Below are 19,263 nucleotides of genomic sequence, written 5' to 3'. Positions count from 1 at the left end.
TGCGCTCTCCCCCCGGTGGGAGCGGAGAACAAAGGAGCGCCGGCTGCCGCCCGCCGCCAGCCCCGGGCCGAGCCGCGCCGTTCCCCGCGGCCACCTGCTGCTGCTCCGCGCCCCGCCGGAGCCCGGCGCCTCCCGGCGCGGAGCGGCGGCCGCGGTAGCCGGGCAGGGAGCGGGGGGAGAGCGGGGCGGCGGAGCTGTCCGGGGCCGCGGGGCCCTGTCCGTGGTGCTGCCGCCGGGAAGCCAGCCCAGCCCTCGCGGGGATCCCGCGGCGCGGCGGGGAAGGGGGCGGCCGCGGATCCGAGCCAGCCCCGCCGCCGCTGCCGCGCCCGGCTCCGGAGCGACGGGCGCGGCGCGGCCCCGAGGCATCCTGTTGCGCCGGGCGCAAGGCGAGGAGGGGAGAAGAGCGGCGTCTTCCGACGGAGCCTCTTCCCCGGGCGGAGGTTGCCTCCTGGCTCGGAACAATGGCCGCTGCGCTGCCAAGGCTGGTTTGTGCGTCCTCGGTCGCGTTGGTGGTCTGGGGTAGGTGCCGCCGTTCCGTCTCGCCTTCAGCCGGGTGCTCCGCCAAATCCGGTGCTCGCCTCTTGCAGGGTGCTGCTTCAAAGCACCGCTTTTGCTAGCGAGGCTCCCTTAACGCTCTTGCGAAGACCAGCCTTCGAAGTGGCTTTTTTTTGTTTGCAAGAGGAGAAGGAAATGACATTCCCGCGGAGCTAGTATCGATGTAACGGAGTTAATACGAGCAGAGAAAATACGTTACCGCTAAGTAGACTTACGGCACAAAGCGTGTGCTTTAATACGCATGCAAGTTTTTTGCTGTTTCCTGTTCGCTGCCGTTCTGACATTTGCAGTGTAATTTAACATTTAGTTGCCTCGGGGAGGATGTGCAAACCGTTGAGCGGTGTGTGTTAGTGCTAGTTTTCCATGCAGCCTATATAACCCAGAGTAAATCATTTTATTGCGATTACGGTTTTTCTTCTGCAGCCAAGAAAACGTTGGTTAGTTTTGCCAATACGGCTACGTTTCATGTGCACGTATACCTATAGCTCGGGGGGCGGGGGGGGTGTTGGCGTGTGCATATCTGACTTAACCGGAGTAAAGCATGATCCCATAGCTGCTTCCTTACTAGCTGGTGCTACCCATGGAGCCGCTAGTATGGGAGAATTGGAATCTGGCTATTTCCAGGATCGGTCCCGGGGTTATACAGTGCTCCAGAGGGTGGGTTAATGGTATCTCAGAGGCCGAGGAGGAGGGAGCAGCCAGCAAAGTCAGCATCTTCAGTGAGCTAAACTCTAGGCTTTGGAGACAGGTTTGGACAGACAGGACCCAGTATTGTTTAGCCCAGGGGACAAATGTCAGCAGCAATTTAGTCTGAGATGTCGTGCTGAAGCATTCCTATTCTTATCAAGTATTTAGCTTCACAGACAATGATTTTTGTCTTATTTGGGAGAGCAGTATTTTATAGTTGCTAGTGTTAGCACAAATCCGATTGGAAGCATTTTGAACAGGAATGCATGCAAAATCAATAACTCCTCCTGCTGCCAAATTTACTCGAGTCTGAGCCCCTTGGTTCCCAGTACTGCTTATGAAACCTAGAAACAGGAAGGCTGGCGAATCCTCCCAGTTTGTTTTGAACACATTGCCGGATTAAAACATTCAGATCTTTTAACTTAGCACAAGAGCAAGCTGTTCTTCCACACTTGAATTCCGGGCTTTCTCTCATACCAGACTGTAACCGCTACTGTAACAGGAGCAGGCTCAGCATGCATGGGAGAGAACAAACAATGCTTCTGAAGTGGCATTAATTACTATGGGAAAAATTAAAGTTGTGGCAAAGCAGATGCTGGAGAGGTGGATCTGTATGAAGTGATCACCCTCTGTTAATTATGAATTATTTATATCTCAGAGAAGAAAGCTTGGTAAAATTTGACATTTGAGATGTATTCTGTTGTCAGAGGGTGCTAGTAATGAATCAAACCGTTTTCCATTGGGGATGATACGATGATGAATGCTGAGATGTGGGTAACTGATGTCTCTCTAATGCCATCTTATGCTTCTTCTTTGCTGCTCCTTTTCCCCTAGCTGGTTTTTGTTCTGCAGTATGTGTTGAAGTTCCATCAGAGACAGAGGCTGTCCAAGGAACACACATGAAGCTGCTCTGCATCTCCTGCATGAAGAGGGAAGAGGTCACAGCCAGCACGATGGTGGAATGGTTCTACAGGCCAGACGGTGGAAAAGATGAACCTGTATGTATGTTTGGTAGCTGAGCTCTTGTTTTCATAGGTCTTTCTGTGAAACACAGTCCAGTGAACTCATGTTGGGAGAAGCCAAAAGGTATTTATGAGAGCGTAAGTTTGTCCTGCAGCAGGATCCCCAAGGAAGACTGTATAAAGGAAGGAGAAAGACCCAAATATGAACCAAAGCTTTCTGCCGGACTCTTATTCAAAGCCTATAGAAATGCCCGGCAGCCTGCTTTCGTATCATGGAGGAGAGACGAGCCTAGAGTTCAGCTCCAAGCTGTGGATCTTCACAATTTCTGCAGCATTTTCACCCGGAGGTACCACAGCACCAATTTTAAGCAGTAACTAAAGTGTCTTTTCCTCGCTTAGCTGATTTCCAAACTTAGGCACAGCATGAACACGTGGCAGGAAAAGCTAGAATCTATTGCTGAGTTCAGACAGTTGGGGTCGTACATACGTGAATGTTAATTTCTAGCTCCATTCCTTGAAGACATAAAGTTTAGTATGTAAGGAAATCAAGAAGGGAAACAGAAGTATGGAGTGACACCTGGTACCCTTGGCCAAGTCTCCCTTTTTAGGACACTTCTGAATCCCAAAGCTGTTCTTTGAAGGTTAAATTGGGCTCTAACAAATCTGCAGGACAGGATTTACTTCTTTTTGCCTCAGAGAAAGCAGTGGTATTCTGACTGTGGGATGATCTCTGTGAGTTGTTTTGGATCCCTGTCAGGAAAAGGTAAAATTCGTTTTCAGGGTGAATCAAAATGGGAATTGTACGGACACGGGGCAGCTGGAATTCAAGAAAGAATGGTAAAACGGAGAGTAAAATAAAGGCTGAGTGCACACATTTCTAGCTATTTTATCTGAGTATGAAGCGTTAGATCGGTAGTTGCATTTCATCGCAATTGAGCAGGGCCCGGCAAGACGACAAATATTCTCCCACTGTCTGAGAACTAAAGGGACCGCGCTAAGGAATGAGATGGGAATTCACTGTCAGTGATCTGCGTGATACATTTGCCAGTGGCAACCCAAAGAATGCTAACAAAGCGAGCTGGGGCGGGCGGTTTAATGATGGGGACTGGGGTCAGCCAGAAACTTGCAAGAGATTAGGCCTGCGAGAGCCACCTGTTCTTCTGATGTGCCGTTTTCACACTGTCATATTGATTCTGCAACACCTCCACTTCAGCTGAATATCCCAGGGCTTACCAAAAATGACTGCTTGTCTTTGCTGTGTTTATTCTGTGGGTCCTTCTTAAGATGATCTTAAGTGCAGTGACCGAAGGCTGCAGGATCCTGGTTTTTAGTTCCATTGCTGTTCTTTTGTGTCGTTGTCCACATGTGTGTCTGCTTTTCTGTGCCTTAGTTTTTCTACTTCTGTGATGGAGATAATTCCGTTTTCTGTCTTTTGTAAAGCAGTCTGAGATTTTGAGGTAAAGGATGGTAGAATGTGAGTAGCTGCTGTTACTAAGGAAGCCGTAGCCCAGAACATATATGTGCGCAGCTAGAGGATGATGACGTTGTTCCTTGCTTATGCTGTGTCGTTGTCCGAGATACAAGTCAGTGATTAATCAGCATACCCTTTCACATTTCCTCACAGATCTACAAGTACGAGAAAAAGATCCATGAGTTTCCAAGCCGCTTCAGTGGTCGGTTACAGTGGAATGGGAGTAAAGACATGCAGGACGTATCCATCACTGTGCTAAATGTGACCTTGAACGATTCGGGTATCTACACCTGTAACATCACCCGGGAGTTTGAGTTTGAGATTCACCGACCTCTCTTCACAAGCTCCAGAGTGATCCACCTTACTGTGGTGGAGGAGGGTATGAAGGATTGGCAGAACGCGTGTTGTGCCTTAACTCACCATGGGTGTCGTCATCCAGGGATATAGCTTTTCCTTGCATTGCAGGAGAGGGGAGGCTGAGCTGACAGATAATTGTGTCTGTCTTTGCCACCAACAAACACTACACAGGGTCCAGGAGGAAAGATCTGCACTTTGCTTGCCAGCTGCAGGCTCTTTTTTAGGCTCAGAGTGGTTGTGTGTGAATGCGGCAAGGTATAATGAGCTGGGCAGGCTGGGACAACAGCTGGGCAGGCACAAGAAGCAAGCAAAGGTTTCTAGTTTCTCCGCTCAGAAACCTTGATTCTCCCCTGGCGGCTCTAGGATGCTAGAGCACAGCCTGTGCCAGGCTACCCGTAGCGTCTGCTTCCTTGCTTCCGCCCCCTCCCTCTTGGAACGACTCGTTCTCCATTTTGATATCAGTCTTTGCTTCCACCCTCTCCCAATCCCTCCTTCCCTTTGCAGTGCTCCTGAGTCTTTCTGTTCCTCTTTTTTTTTTTTTTTGCTCAGTTCAGTGCTGAAATCCTGGCTTCTTAGAAATCAGTGGGAATTCTGCTCTTCTCTCCAGGGAGGGATGAGAGCTTTTAGCCCTCATCTTGTTGTGCTGTGTCTTCCCTTCCCTTCTTCCCCACAAGCATCTCAGTGTTTTGATCTCTTTCAAATCACCGGCGGCACAATACAGTCAAGTAACACCAGCGAGTAGGACGTGCAAAGGAAACAGAGTGTGAAGATGAGATAGGCTAACGGTGAGCAATCCGTGTGAATGTGTGGGTGGCAGAGAATGCAAGACACATGCAAGCCTGTGTGGTGTTCGATTCCCCTGGAAACGCACAGTGGGATTGCTGCTGGCATATCCTGTTGGCAGCCTCACCTGTTCCCTCTCTTTTGTCCCCTCGCAGTGTAGTGGCACCTGGGTATCTCTGGCAAGGGGGCTTAGGAAGGATTACAGGGGTGGAAAGTGTCAGTGGGGCTGCTCTGCTCCGATAGCTGCATATAAATGATCAGAGGTTATATCATTTTCTTAACAGCTGGAGAAGACTTCACCTCAGTCATCTCTGAAATTATGATGTATATTCTGCTGGTCTTCCTCACCTTATGGCTACTGATAGAAATGGTCTATTGCTACAGGAAAGTCTCTAAGGCAGAGGAGGCTGCCCAGGAAAATGCGTAAGTGTGAAATCTCTCCAGATGCGAGCTGTGCTGCGAGGGTTCTTCGGATGTCTCAGTCCAGATCAGACTGCAGGAAGACTGAGCTTTGCTATTGCACGTTTCTAGCTGATGTTTGCTATGTCTGAAATCATGGCAGTGTCTAGGAGTACCAAAAGAGACAGTGCACTTGCACAATGCACCAGGTAGGGAGCGTGGCCACAGTGCACGGTATTGTGAAGTGGCCCGGTTTGAACTGCGCAGAGATGCTCTCCTGCAAGGCCTGCTTTTAGAGATCTGACTCACAGACGGAGTTGACACAGCAGAGATGTTCCGATTTTTATGCTGGCCCGTTCCCACCTTTCTACGTACTTGGCTTGGATAAGGGCGCTCTTCGTACACTGTAGGAAGGCTGTGTGCATAGGATTTTACAGTAGGGAAGACTCAGTGTCTGCTCCTGATTATGTTGAGGAGAGTTTCCCACCGCAAGTTATCGTCTACAGGTGATGTTTGTTGCTTTAGAGATACTTACAGGCATTCAGTGTCTCTGTAAGGGTGAACAGACCCAAACTGCTTTTTGCACTGTAGCACTTGAGGTTATGCTTTCCTCCTTCCCTCCAACTACAGGACAGACTATCTTGCGATTCCATCAGAAAACAAGGAAAACTGTGCCGTGCCTGTGGAGGAGTAGCAGAGAGGAGTCAGCAGAACAAACGGCACCGAGGTAGGTGATGAGGAAACAGTCAATCACTGCTTGTGTCTGTCAATCTTTCAGCCTTGCTATAGTGGGTTTAGATGGGTATGGGGCTGGAGAAAAGGCAGATGGGAGACTCCTGAAGTCTGGCTGTGTTCCTTCTCTGGAGCTTCCCCAGTGACCTTAGAAGCAATATAGGTATCTTTAGGTGGTGGGTGTACTAATATTATTTTAAAGCCCTAACGAACACATAGGTTTGCTTTCAGGCCATGGTGTAATTACTCCTCCTTTGCCCGTTCCTTTGGATTTGGGAATAGTCACTGTCCCCTGCAGACGGGGAGCTGCGCTCAGGAGGAATATAAGGGCACGATTTCCAAAGGAAGCATCTGCTAGGAAGGACTTTGTGTGCAAAAGACCAAAATCTAGATCTTTTAAAGTCTTGTTCACGTCCTGTCAGTTATCATGCTAATTATATCACGATCCTCACTTCAGTAAAGTCAAATGACTCGCACTCCAAGAGGAATTCTCTCACTTGCAGGGGCTCTGAAGACAGAAGGACCGCGTCATGCCAGCCAGGTTTGAGGGGGAGCTCTGCGCCGTCAGGAGGAAATACGGGGAAGTGTAAATTCTCTTCCGTTTGCCTTGGACTCTGTACAGCCTTGACTTTGGCCTCATGACTCCATTCTGAGCTGCCAGCCCATTTGCTAAAGGACTCCTCTTCTTTTGAAGCATGCTGAGCAAAGGGCACAGGGGTGTGGGCAGCACGGCTCCTTCCCAAGTTTCAGCCCCATCATCACGTTAATGGCTTTGTAAATGTTAAGTGTCATTTCTTAGCTGCTGTCACCACATTTATTTGCTAAATATGCTAGTTCTCCATTGCAGAGGTAAAGGGTATGTATTTCATGTTACTCTGACTTGCAGGACTGGGAATGAGGTCATCCTAGGGTGATGTTCCTCCATATGTTACAGCCCGAGCAGTCAGGAAGAATTTAGTTGGTCGTTGCTTGGTAAGTTGCTCTGGACTTTGGGCTGCCCATGCACAGGCAGAGTAGGATGAAGACTGTGATGCATTAGAATTGCTGAAAATGTGTAGTAGGAAGGATGAGTCCCTGTGCCATATTCATACTTGCTTCTGAAGGAGGGAACTGAGAATATAGATCCTGAAGCACTCCTGCTTTGGGAGGCAGTATGATGTAAGTATAAGAATCCCCTGTACTCCCCCCCCCCCCCCCCCCTTTCACTTAGCAAGTGTCAAAATTCTTAGTTCCTTCCATTTGCCTTGCATAGCAGGTTTACTCCTCAAGTATGCAGAGACACAGTGATAGGAATAACCTGCGGAGCCACGTTCTGCAACAGGCAAGCCAGTAGGACAAGGTATGCAGTTCACCTGTTTCTGGGCAAAGCCCCGAAAGGAAGATGGTCTGATGCAGGTAGGCAAGGAAACTAAATAGGATGCACAGCCCTCACAGGAAAAGGACTGACAGCTTTGTAAAATGGTAGTACTTTTTGTAACTGTGATAGTCTTCTCATACTAGTGTAGCACCACCTAGAGGAATAGATAGAAAACGCTTATTTTTTTTCCTAGTTAATAGTACCTCTTTCTTGTGATAATTAGTCACTGGTTTGAATAGTCAGCATTCGTTGTAAGTGATCTGCTGCTGCACAGGAGTCATGCTGTAAATTCAGTGTTTCCCATGCAAACTTACCTTTTCAATTGTAGTGGATTAAGCAGAGTAAAATTTGTTTTCTGGCCTCAAGTGTAGATCAGTTGAGCTCAACAACTAGTATTACAAGGAGGAAAAAAAGACAGAAACATTGGCCGGGGTGGAATTGTACCTTAAGACAAAATGGGGAAAGGTTTGTATTTTTCATATAACAGATGTTGTTACATCCCTGCTGCAATGGAGCCTGTACTGCTTGCAAGAGTTGACAAATTTTGCTACACTGACCGCTTTTAAATAGTTACAAAGTGCTTGTGAATCAAGGCATGCTTCCCACCTATGGAATTTCCTCTGCTTTGTTCTGCTGCTTTTTATGTGTTGCTAAAATCACAGAAATTACTCCATTTGTAAGTCAGTCCCAGGCCAGATTTCAAACTGGCAGTTGTTCGAAATTCCTTTTTCAGAGTGGGTGTCAACTTTAGTAAATTACTGCAATCCAGAGCCGAGTCTGGCAACTTGAGCGTATTTTCCACATGAAGCACACTTGTAGTCTGGGCATTGGTTCCTTAAAACTTAATACCCAAAAGGGGAAAAGCAGCTCCTCTTCTAATTCAGCTGGATGTCTTCATTTTCCCTCGGCCAACTTGCCTGGCCTCGGGGCAATTTTGGGCATAATCCTAACTCTAAACCCACAGCAACAGAGGAGGGACTGGAGGAGGGACTGGATTGTAACTCCAGTGTTTCCGTCACTGACTGTGGCATTGATGCCCACAGAAATTTTTAGGTAAGGTCACGTAACCTTTCTCCCACTTCAGTTCGGCTCCTCAGTCCCAGTGAAGCATTGATAACCATCTGCTGTCATAATGTTAAGTCAAAAAAGGAGTAAACTGAGAACTTCTCGAGAGCTACCTCAGGTGGTGGAGAAGGGCCGTCCTCTAGTCCTGCACCTTCCGGTATCTTACACGCATCTTCTTAAGATGCTTTTTTTGGACATAATCTTTCACTTTTCCAGTTCCTGCAGACAGATATGACTAGTGCCCTCTGTTGTTCTTGGCAGGAGAAAATGGTCTGAATTTTGCTCGAGATTCTCATAGAAAAAAAAAAACAAAACAAAAATAACCAAAAAATAAAAGGGGGCGGGGGGGAGATTTTTCAAGGGTGGTCTTAAAGGCAGGCTGTGTCCTGGAAGAGATGGTCCTGGTTGGTCTCTGAAAAGACTCTCTCTGCATTTGGAAATGACAGAAGAGACTTTAGAATAGGCAGGATAATAAAAAGAACAAAGCACTCACGAGTCATACTGTTTGTTTGATAATTTTTTTTTTAATTTATACCGTACTTCCATTGTACTAGCTACTTTATATTAAGTTTTGGCTGCATAGCCTTTACAATTCCTAGGTTCTAGCAGGTAAGTTTCATTATCGTTTTATCGCATTTTGCGCACAGCGCAAAGTTTGTGACAGTTAGACAACTCCTAAAACAAAACCACGGTTCCTCCCCCACCCCACCCTAGAGTTCACGTTAGCGCTACCGGCGCAGCGGACTTGGCCAACAGCCACCTGCTTCCCGGGATCCGGGGTGAAATCCAGAAGGGAAGCGCACACCTACGGGTGATTGTACGACCCACTCCCATTCCTTGCTGACACGAGGCGATCCTCGTTAATTTGCAATTACGCACAGCAACGGGCGTTTGCTGGATCCAGGGCCTCAGGTGGGGAGAACATGCTCCAGGTTTTTAGCAGCTTTATTCAGCCCTGGAGCACGTGGTGGGAGGTGAACTGCTCTGAGAAGGGCAACGTCCCAGAGATGCCGCAGCCACACGATGCCAGTCCTGGCGGCTCTAACACCGCAACGGTTCTGCTGCTTCTCCCTCCCTCTGACCTCGTCAGGCCAAGAGCCAGGTTAGTGCTTCCGTATCTGTTAAGTGCTATTACAAGGGAGGTGGGTTTGCGAAGGTGGGGAACGACAGGCGTGTGGTGCAGGCTCCACCTTTTTGCTGGATAAAGTTACCATTTTGCGACAGCCGCTCTCCCAAATCCTAATGCCGCTGGGGCAGACTGGGCCGAAACGGAGACACGACCGAATGGCTCTAGAACCCGAGCTGCACGTTGGTTTTGTTCCCTAACTATTCTCGGAGTTTGGGTTGGGGAAGGTGGCCGTTTAATGTTAGCAATGGAATTGGCCTAAATGAGTGTGAGGTAACAGAAACGGCCAGAGGAGGTACCTCCCTGAGCCATGTGCAAATATAATTCCTTCAGCAGAAGGAAGTCCTTTTCCCTACTGAAAACAATAAAACACATTCACTTAAAGAGCATACAGACTGCGGCAAGGAAAGGCAAGCAGGGACAGCACCAGGTCAGTCCATCTACGACACAGGGAGTGATTGTCCAGCAGCGAAGGTGTGACAGGAGAGGGAAAAGCCATAGCAAGCACTGCAAAACGTGGGTGGGAGAGGAGGGCATGGCACGCCGTGGAGCCATGCTAAGAGATAAGCCCATGCTGTCTGGCTAGATCGGGAAATAATCGGCAGTTGATCAAGACACGAGTATCTTATTTGGCCAGTGTGCACATCTAGAAAAAGAAAGGTATTATGGCACAGAGAGACTTGAGCTGTAGAGACTGCAAAGCATAGAGATCAGAGCATGCCGGGCAGGGGGAATGGGCCAGGAAGTCAGCACAGTGGTGTCTCGGAAACTACGCTGACACACATGTTCTGTGAGCCACTTACCTCAGATGCTTTGGTTTAAGAGCCTCTGTTTTGAGTATTGTTTTAAGCAAGCCCCTGCCAGATATTTTAATGAGTGCCTAGACTGTCTCAAAAGACTTAAGCTAGAGTCCACACGACTGCGCCATGAAATGTATCGGTGGCAGCAAGCCTGGCAGAGATCCTGCTGGAAAGATCACTTTGGAGTTCAGCAGGTAGCGCAGAAAGCCACTGGTCTGTCAAGAGCTGTAGGAGGGCAGCAGCTGCCTCGACACACACAACAGAACTGCCTCCCCTGAGCCAGGCACTGTTGCTCTGAAGCGTTTGTTACTAACTGTGCTTTTCCGCAGACTGGAGCCAGGAAGTCCCACCTCTAAATCAGGAAGTGGTTCGCTTCCGTCCTCGTTGGGAAGAGCAGATGCTGACTGACAGAGCGCTACCTGGTTAAAATGGCTGGTTAGTACACATCACAGACACACTGTAAGGACGTTCTGTGCAGAAGTCCTCTCAGGAGCGCAGCATCTCCGCACCAATGGCAGAGGAGTACTTGTACGTGTTTGCCACATACTATGAGCCCCACTGCGGACAGAGCCTCTTCCTAGATCAGTGCACTAGGCTAGAGACTGGCTACACCTGGGTAATGCCTTTCACAGATTGTTTTTTCATAGACATTAACTCCCATGCTGGCTTTATGCTAACTGTGCTCATGTAAATAAACCCAAGAGGAAAGAGGAGTCCTAAATGTCTTCCCACTCCTAGTGGCGCAGAAAGACCCATCTAACAAGCCAGGAGCCATTCACTCCCCCAAAACATCTGCCACTAACCTCTGTTTTGCAGCTCATTCTGCACAAGCAGTGCTGGTCTTTTTAGGGTTGGAGACTATCTCCACCACTCCGTCCTAGTGCTGGATGGTGTGAAAGTTGCAGGCTGCCCTCTGTCCCCTCTATTTAGGTGCCCTGGGATTGCTCAAAGACGATGAAAGGCAAAGCTGCCAGGAAAGGGAGAGGTATTAAGGCCACATGACCATTGAAGCACTGTATTCACCAAAACCTGCATGTACGCAAATCCTTCTGGTTAGCACTTCTGACATGTGGAAAGCCAAAGCGTGAGGTTTGCAAGTGAGTCTTTCGTTCAGCCTTGGTGTATCGCAAGGCACCTTCCCATCGCCTTTATATCTGCACAGAAATGACTGTAGCACATATTCAAAAGGTCTCGTTTCAAGTACCCAGACCAAAAGCGTCTTCAGCTACGATTTGGAAAACAAATTTCTACCTTCTTGTATAAAGGTAGGAAAAAGCATCTACGTAGGCTACATGGTTTAGTGCTGAGGAGACAAGCAGGCTAAAAAGTCTGTCCCCATCTACATCCAGGTGAGCTTCTGAAACTAACAGAGTCTGTCTGATAAGAACACAGATTAAGCATGCTAGGCTTTCTGAGAGGGGATATGGCAACACAGGCATCATTATTTCACAGGTGGTTTTGCGCCAGGGCTTTAAATCCAGCAAAGCATTGTGCTTTGAAACCTTGCCTCTTTAAATACAGGGTTATATTTATAATAAAGGCATGCTGCATGTCTCTTAGGTTTCCCTTTATTAGATCTAAAGCAGACAAGTGGGATCAGGTGGTCAAATGGCAGACTGCTGCCCCGGACTGATACAGCACTCTGTAAGCTGTGTGTAAGTGCATACTCTATGTCAGCAACATAACTGAGCTATGGTAGGGGAGATCAAAGTTATGTGACCTTTTTTCTCTTTTCCCAAAGGACTTAAGGGAGCCGGAAGGGATTTATGCGCAAGTTAGTTTCAGTTCATATCAATTAATATCAATGTTTTCTGACTGAAGTGTGTCTTGGATTTCGGTTAATAGTTGAGCACCCAAAAAGCATGGTTATCCAGTTAACTCATAGCTAACTCCTATTCTTACTGTTGCAGGTACCTTTCTATTTTTCAAGTGGAACGTATGCTTCTCATCTTACCCCCTGGAATAACCTGTGTCTTTTGGTCCTTTGTGGACTTTACGCGCAAGTGCTGCACTAGATACGTTTGGTATCTACTTTATGAATGCACGATTGCACAGCAATAGGATAGGATTGCATTGCACAGGATCTATGTCAAACATGTTAAACCCGGCTTAAAGTAATGGGTGGGCAGAATGAGTATTAGTGCTTGAGATTGTTACAGCTGCCTCTGCGTGGCCTTGCGTTAATTTAACAGAGCTTGTGCAATTCTGTCTCTAGCCCGAGGAAGCTGTGTCAGCGGGAACATCCAGAACCTAACGCGATGGCAGACTGGAAGAATGCTTCAGAGGAAGAAGGATGCACGGATGAGCAAATGATTTCTTGCCTCCGCCACTAGCAAGAGAATGTGAAATTGGTAAGAAATCAACTTTGATCACTAGCATTTATTTCCAACCCTCTCAGACATGTGGGTTTCTCTGCCTCTAAATGGGTTATGTCCATCTATGTACAAAAACCCTCACAGCCAGGTGGCAGAGACCCCACGTTCCAAGTTTCTCAAGATGTGGCCTTTTTCTTTTCTGGCATGGGCAAGGTGGCAATCACAGGGCTTCCTCTCTGTCTTCTTTCTTGGTGCTTGGAATGAAATTCTAGAAAGGGGGTGGATGGGCAGCAGGGTATTTTTCTGTGCTTAGTAGTTGTGGGAGTGACTAATGGGGAAATGGGACTCTTGGCCGGTGTGACAAGTTACAGCAGGGAGTCGGGGCCCTCCTGTCCCAAGATGAGCCACAGAATGCCCTTCCCAGGCACTAGCACCTCAGTTTCATTGTACAGTAGCCGTTTCAGCAGCCTCCCTGGAAAAAAGTCAGGGAGCAGTACAGTAGTCAGCAGCATTAAATTAAATAAATAGTCATAAATACACATTATTCTGTAGTTGCTGAGGCATGTTTTTCCCAATTGTACCTTGCTTTCACACGCTTAAATGTCTTCTTGAAAACCCATCTTCATCTACGCTCCTTCAAATGTGAGTCGTCTTCCTCGGGACATGTTGTGTTTAGCACTTGGCCATGAAAATTGTAAGTAGGTTGGAAGATATCAGTGGGTTACTTCTACGTACATTACCTTTCCCTAATTAGATGCACGAGCGGGAGCTTGTGAGGTTTTTCCTTACATTCCACTTTGTCACCCAGCTGTGCAGATGAACGTTTCTGGTACAGAGATACAAAGACCAGTTACTCACCCTTATGTTCCCTGCTCTTTCAGCACCCATTGGAGCCAGAGACAACAGCTGAGCTAGAACTGCACCGCTTGCTTATGGGGAATATGTAGCTGAGTCCCTCCTGCCATTCAGAAGGTGGAAAAATCCTCCTGTTGAACAAGGTGGAGATTGAGGGCCTCACATATCACCTAATCTACCTGGCTAGGTAAGATGAGAAAGCATTTATTAAACATTCAGACAAGCATCCTGCATCCCAACCAGTCACAGAGGTGTTTGGTACACCACACAGCACAGCCTCACTGCTCCTCTTCCTCATTTGGCTGCTAATGGGAGTCTGGAATTGTCCCCCAGCACAAGCAAAAATGCATTATTGTCTTTATAATGCAGCTCTACTGCCTGACTTTCTTACAGAGCAAATGCTTCACTATCCAGCTTATGCGAGAGACTAGTCAGATGCCTCGCACCATGGATGCCTCTCCAGATCTATCCTGCCACCCACTGACAGTCCCTTTTTTATTTTCATTTCTTTCCTTTTTCAGTCTTTGTGACCCTTCCTAACTTCTCGTGGACTTTCAGAGGTCTTGTTGCTATATAGATGCAGTCATGTAAATATCCAGAGTGAGGGTTGTTGCTATGTAGATGCAGTCACGTAAATATCCCAGTGAAGGAAAGGAAGTTGTTCTTTTTCTTCCTAATGTTTTCCTGCAGAGTTTGTAAGACAAGGTAAGGGCTAGGTGGTATGAGCAAAATGGTCCCACAGACCAGGGGCAGGAGCGAAATTTGCTGAGCAGGGTAGCGGGAGCGTTTGCAAATAAATACAATTTTGGTTTTCTTTTTAATTGGGGTACTCCCCCTGTTGCAGGAAGTCGCATAGGTAGTCGCCCTTTCAGCACCGATGTAGCTCTTCAGCACAGGAATGGCTTAATGGCAGGGGCCCAAGCACATAGAAAGCAGAGAACTACAGAAAATGTAAAGGGGACACTGTCAAAGGGAAGGAAAGTGTGCTTTCTGCAGTGTGGCTCTCTTCCATCCATGTACCTTGCAGGCAGCAACTCCCCTCCCCACCATCTCCTTGTGGCTATTAACGCAGTATCAGTAAGAGGAGGTGGCAAACTAGTGTTTGGAGAAAGCATTTCAGCTCGTCTACATTCTGTGCTTTGCTCTCTGAACTAGGCTGGCCAGCATGACAGCAAATTGTATTTCTGTTCCAAGTAGTATAGAAGGTGACTGCCAGTGAGATCTGCTCTCTACAGACCGACAGCAATTCTGCCAGCAGCCTCCTCTCCAAATGCAGAATAATTTTCTCAGGGATTGATGGCGATTGCCAAAACCTCTCTGCCCGGAAGCCAGCAAGGTAAGAAAGTTGACAGTGTCCCCTTTGTACGTATAGATAAATATAGTCAATCAGGGACCTTCATGCCCAGGGAAGGATGGGGGGGGCACTCAATCTGATGCTTCCCTTTGAAACAACAAAACCAAAACAGACAGACAGACAGACAAACAGCCAGGAATATTACAGAATAGTGGTGCACAGGCCCAGGGGAGCACGCTTAGGCATGCCCCTAAGCGCACCTCAGTGCTGGGAGAGCACAGCCCTCCCACACACGCACACACCACGCTACCACCGAGACGCTCCATTTCAGCCAGTGTTGGAGGTCAATCCTTCTCTCAATACATAGGCTTTTTTTTTCTCTTAAAATCTGTATATAATATATATATTTATATTCTGTGTATATATATATTTATATATATATATTTATATATCCTATTTACACATATTGCACACCGTCCTCTGGCCTCCTGCATTCCTGCCTGTTAGTGGAAACGTTTCCGTTTCTCCTCTGGATCTGACCCGAAGTCCCGGGACCCGATGCCATTCTGAAGATTTATTAGTGAATCCTTCATCTGCAAGACAAGAAATTTCTCCACTGTGATGCTACCCTACAGCTGAGAGCGCTTCAGGATTTCCTTCCTCATTGGTGCCTCCTCCGTCCACGTAAAGTATCAATACCAGAATCATCTGTTTTTTGGGGAATGGCGCGTCAGGGCTTGGATGTACAAATGGGGACTGAGGCGACAGGAGCCTGTGAGAGACTGTTCCCCAAGATAACAGAGAAGGGGCAAGCAGAATAAGGTACAGGGTGAGTGGCTCTCTCCATAGGGGAGAGCAGCTTTCATTTATGAACACCGTTCCTAGCAGCCTGGTGTACAAGCAGCTCTTCAGGCAGCGGACACCAAAACCCCTGGCTTTGTGCTATTAAGGGCCCACGCAGAGCACGTCCCCCGCTTCATCCGTGCAAGCTACATATGAATCCAGGGTTGAGGTAAAAAAAGTTTGTTTTTCCAAAGTGGGATCCTAGAGACTAGATATAAGATGTGCTAATATAAGGGGTTTGGCCCTGTAGAATTCTATCCTTGACAGGTGCAGACCCCTGTGAGGTGATGGAGAAGCTGCGGTATCCTGCAAAAAACCCTTGGGACCTGCTGCCCACCGCTACGTCAGAAGACGGATCTAGAGGGAGGCAGTAGCGGAGGTGACGCCTGAGGGACTACAGTGGAACCAGGTAAGGCTGATGGATTGCAAGTGGGTGGCTGGGAGGACATGGTGACCCTCTAGTCATGGCACTAACTGGCCGGGCAGTCTCACCTGGTCTAGAAGCATCACCGAGGATTTGATGATCTCACGCCATTTTTGTAGCTCTGAGTCATGATACTTCTGCTGAGATTCTAGTAACTGGGCCCACTCTGTCTGAGATTGGGGTAACCTGTCAGGCAGAATAGGAGCAAGAGTGAATATAGGGAAACTGAAGTCAAGGGGCAGCAAAGTGGATTGGGGGAGGATGTAGATTCTATCAGTTTCTGTCTAATCTTTCCACCCTAAAGGGGCAGGTTTTCTTGAGCAAAAGTGCATTTAAATGCGCTCAGTATTTTCCTAAATTGGATACCAATGTTACTCTGTCTTAACTATGGTAATTAACAGCAAAGGTGCACCTTTTGCCGAAGTTGTAGTGTGGGTGGAACTGAAGGCCCATTTGCTAGGATAATTTGAGGACAGAAGCCAGCATGCTCTCATTGCTTGGAAGACGTGTATACTCTAAGATGGCACCGTGGCCGTTGATGAGGAATAATGCAATGCAACGCAATGTAATATTGTGGGACAGGTACCACTGTACAGTTTCTGTGTTTTGTTTTTTCTAGACATGCTGTGTCAGTCTTTATTTAATACAAGGCTTTCTCTTTATTATAATAGCAGTACTGGCTCTCTTTTTAATGCCAGGGAAGTGTAGCTATCAAGCCCCTCCCTTCAGGCCCAATTAGCCCTCCAGAACAGGCTCGAGGCTGCTGAGTGGAGCAGAACCAGGGCAGATGCAAGCACATCCCATGTGATGGACCCTGGGCAGGCACCAGCTGTGAGCCTGGTGAGGAGGTGGAGCTCGGCTGGGCCAAGGCAAGGATAAATCTCAGTCGAGGAGAGCAACGCAAGGAGCGTAGCGAGGAGGAGCAGAGTCAAGGCAGTTAGCATTGGCAGGAAGGCACGGCCGCAGTACCCCGCTCTGCCCGTTTCTCTGGAAAGGTATGGCTCTCCACTTTTGCGTGCCCCCTATTAAGATAGCTAAGTCATGTTACCTTATAACATAGCTTCCACCTTACCTCCTTGGACTTGGCTGGTTTCTAACACAACTGAAAGTCTTTTCTATTTTGTCTTCTGCTTACCTCTTCAGGCTTTGCTACTTTCTAACATAGCTGAATCCCTCCTCTCAGGCTACAGTAGAGATTTTCAAGCCTCCATGCTTGCAGCCACAACTTCCTCCTTGGGTAAGTTCCTCCTTTCTCCTCCCTGGCAATAGTCTAACTTGTTCCCTCTTACCTTAGCAAACAGGCAGAGTAGGGTGCTGCGCCTTCCTGCTGATGCCAACTGCTGCACTAACTGCCTTGACTCTGCTCCTTGTGTCACTCTCCTCCGACTGAGATTTATCCTTGCCTTGGGCCAGCCAAGTTTCACCTCCTCACCAGGCTTATGGCTGGTACCTGCCCAGGGCCCATCACATGGCCCTGAATGGCAGCTCTGGACAGCCAGGCCTGGTCATCAGGGTCTTGCGTGCTTGCATCTGCCCTGCTCAGCTGGCTCCACACCTGGAAATAAAACAAAGAAATGGTAATTTAGTATGACAATTAAAAAAGCAACACAAGTAAAACCATGGACCCACTCCCCATAGTCAATAACCTTTGTCTCTAACAAATAACACTCAACTACTACTAAAGACTGCGTTCCTTGTCTGAGTGGAGAGGCTACAGACTTGGGATTGGTACACTTAGTTTGGGGGACTGCTGACTGCCCCTGCCTACAGCGAACTTAAGCAGGAGTAGAACCAGATTATGGAAAAAAATGTCTTCGGAGCCTCAGACTGAATGCTTCTGAGCACGCCTGGCCTTTGACCCAGCAGATGGGTTGTCCACTTCTGCAGCAATCATGGTTCCAACACAATGAAGGTACCTGTGCAAGGGGGTGGGGAATAGAGCTACCTATGTAATTCCAGTACACGCACATTACAAGCAGCATACTTACACTCTGTTTGTAAGTCCTATACTTAAATACTATAGTGTAGTGCTTGGAATAAATAACAAGACTGCCCAAGGAAGATAAAGCAGACAAAAATCACTTAATGTACCTATCCCTGGGAAAGTAGCAGGGGTATTATTACAGGGAGGATAATAATTCCCTTCCTGAATGAGGAGAAAGGAGAAAGCCCATATCATGAGACAAATCATGAAAAAAAAAAAGTCATCACAACAGTAGCACATGGCTAGGCATGCTTAAAGTCAAACCCCACTTAGCAAGGGAACCACTGTGACCGCACAAAAGTACAGCCAGAAAGGGGACAACACCATCTTAGCGAAGTGGACCTGGGATGTTCTCAACCTCTGGAAATGGAGAAAAGACTAATGAGGCAGAATACCCAGCACACACACTTGTGTACATAAAAAAGCATTAACTTAAAAATGCCAGAAGGAGTTCAAAACACAACATTGCTGGCTATGGTTATAAACAAACAACTACGGTACACTAGGTCAGCACTGTAAATGCCATCTACAAGAACGTGATCTGAGCACATCCTGGGAAATGCAGACTGGCAGCTTTGCCTTTGACTCTAGACAAGATGGGGGAGTCCATATAAAGACTGATGCCAACAATAAATTCAGTCTGGTTGGAAGCTATCACACCCTGCTTTCTGCAAAAGGAAATGGGGAAATGCTGCCATAGAGCCTAGAGCTCCGTGCAGCTCAGCACACACCACGTGGACACCATACAGAAACAGGACATCCGCAAAGCCTCGGAGAAGGTTCCACACTACCTATTATTAAAGAAACTAGAAGTCAACACTGCTTACCATCTAGTACTGCCAGGGAATGCTTAGGTCGTTAAGAAGAATCCTGCGTCCTCCTCGTGATATCTCTCTTCCTCCCATGGTCTAACAACTTGCTGCTATCTGGACCCGCACCTTTCGGAACACTTACCTAACAGTTGATTGTGTGTCACAGGCCCAAATTCTCCTCTGAGTACAACGGGTTCTTTCTAAGACACTGCTTTTCATACAGAGGGAAGTTTAGCCATTAAAGGAGGGGAGGTGACAACCTTGGCCCAACATTGCAAAACGTTTAGTTGTAGAGCATCCTCCGTTACATGGGATGCTGGGAAGAAGCAGTGGTTGCCTTAACTTGCTGTCTTCTACTGCAACTGTTCAGCAGCTCCAGATCTGGAAATGCTGCTGGCCCCACAGCTTCAGCTAACTACCTGCTTCATCTGGTTTACACAAA

At 47.7% G+C, this 19,263-nt stretch overlaps 2 protein-coding genes across 26 annotated transcripts in view; one reads left to right on the top strand and one right to left on the bottom strand.

The window, feature by feature from the left end:
* Window positions 1-322: 322 nt before the first annotated feature.
* Window positions 323-18,129, top strand: SCN3B (sodium voltage-gated channel beta subunit 3). 16 transcript variants are annotated; one of them, XR_007506123.1, is made up of 13 exons: window positions 323-519; window positions 2,077-2,240; window positions 3,829-4,054; window positions 5,100-5,238; window positions 5,845-5,941; window positions 6,450-6,918; window positions 7,005-7,341; window positions 10,624-10,729; window positions 12,205-12,318; window positions 12,510-12,645; window positions 13,491-13,651; window positions 14,662-14,800; window positions 15,266-15,354. XR_007506123.1 is itself a non-coding variant. In XM_049801350.1 (6 exons), exons 1-5 carry the CDS (start codon window positions 462-464, stop codon window positions 5,906-5,908), a joined length of 651 nt encoding a protein of 216 aa, XP_049657307.1. In that variant the 5' UTR covers window positions 323-461; the 3' UTR covers window positions 5,909-5,941; window positions 6,450-9,027. The 16 variants fall into 16 exon arrangements, 1 of the variants encoding a protein (XP_049657307.1); XR_007506118.1 differs by having other exon boundaries at window positions 6,450-7,104; window positions 7,202-7,341; XR_007506121.1 differs by having other exon boundaries at window positions 6,450-7,104; window positions 7,199-7,341.
* GRAMD1B (GRAM domain containing 1B) overlaps window positions 13,653-19,263 on the bottom strand; it is a 138,241-nt gene continuing 132,630 nt past the window's right edge. For all 10 annotated transcript variants that reach the window (XM_049801343.1, XM_049801338.1, XM_049801339.1 and 7 more), the window contains 2 exons: window positions 16,094-16,211; window positions 13,653-15,351 (listed from right to left, as the gene is read on the bottom strand). In XM_049801343.1, coding sequence (XP_049657300.1) covers window positions 15,262-15,351; window positions 16,094-16,211 — 208 coding nt within the window. In that variant the 3' untranslated portion in view covers window positions 13,653-15,261. The remainder of the gene's footprint in view (window positions 15,352-16,093; window positions 16,212-19,263) is intronic.

The sequence above is a fragment of the Accipiter gentilis genome, chromosome 5 (assembly GCF_929443795.1).
Source record: "Accipiter gentilis chromosome 5, bAccGen1.1, whole genome shotgun sequence".
Classification (NCBI taxonomy): domain Eukaryota; kingdom Metazoa; phylum Chordata; class Aves; order Accipitriformes; family Accipitridae; genus Astur; species Astur gentilis.
This window is presented reverse-complemented; position numbering and strand designations above follow the sequence as displayed.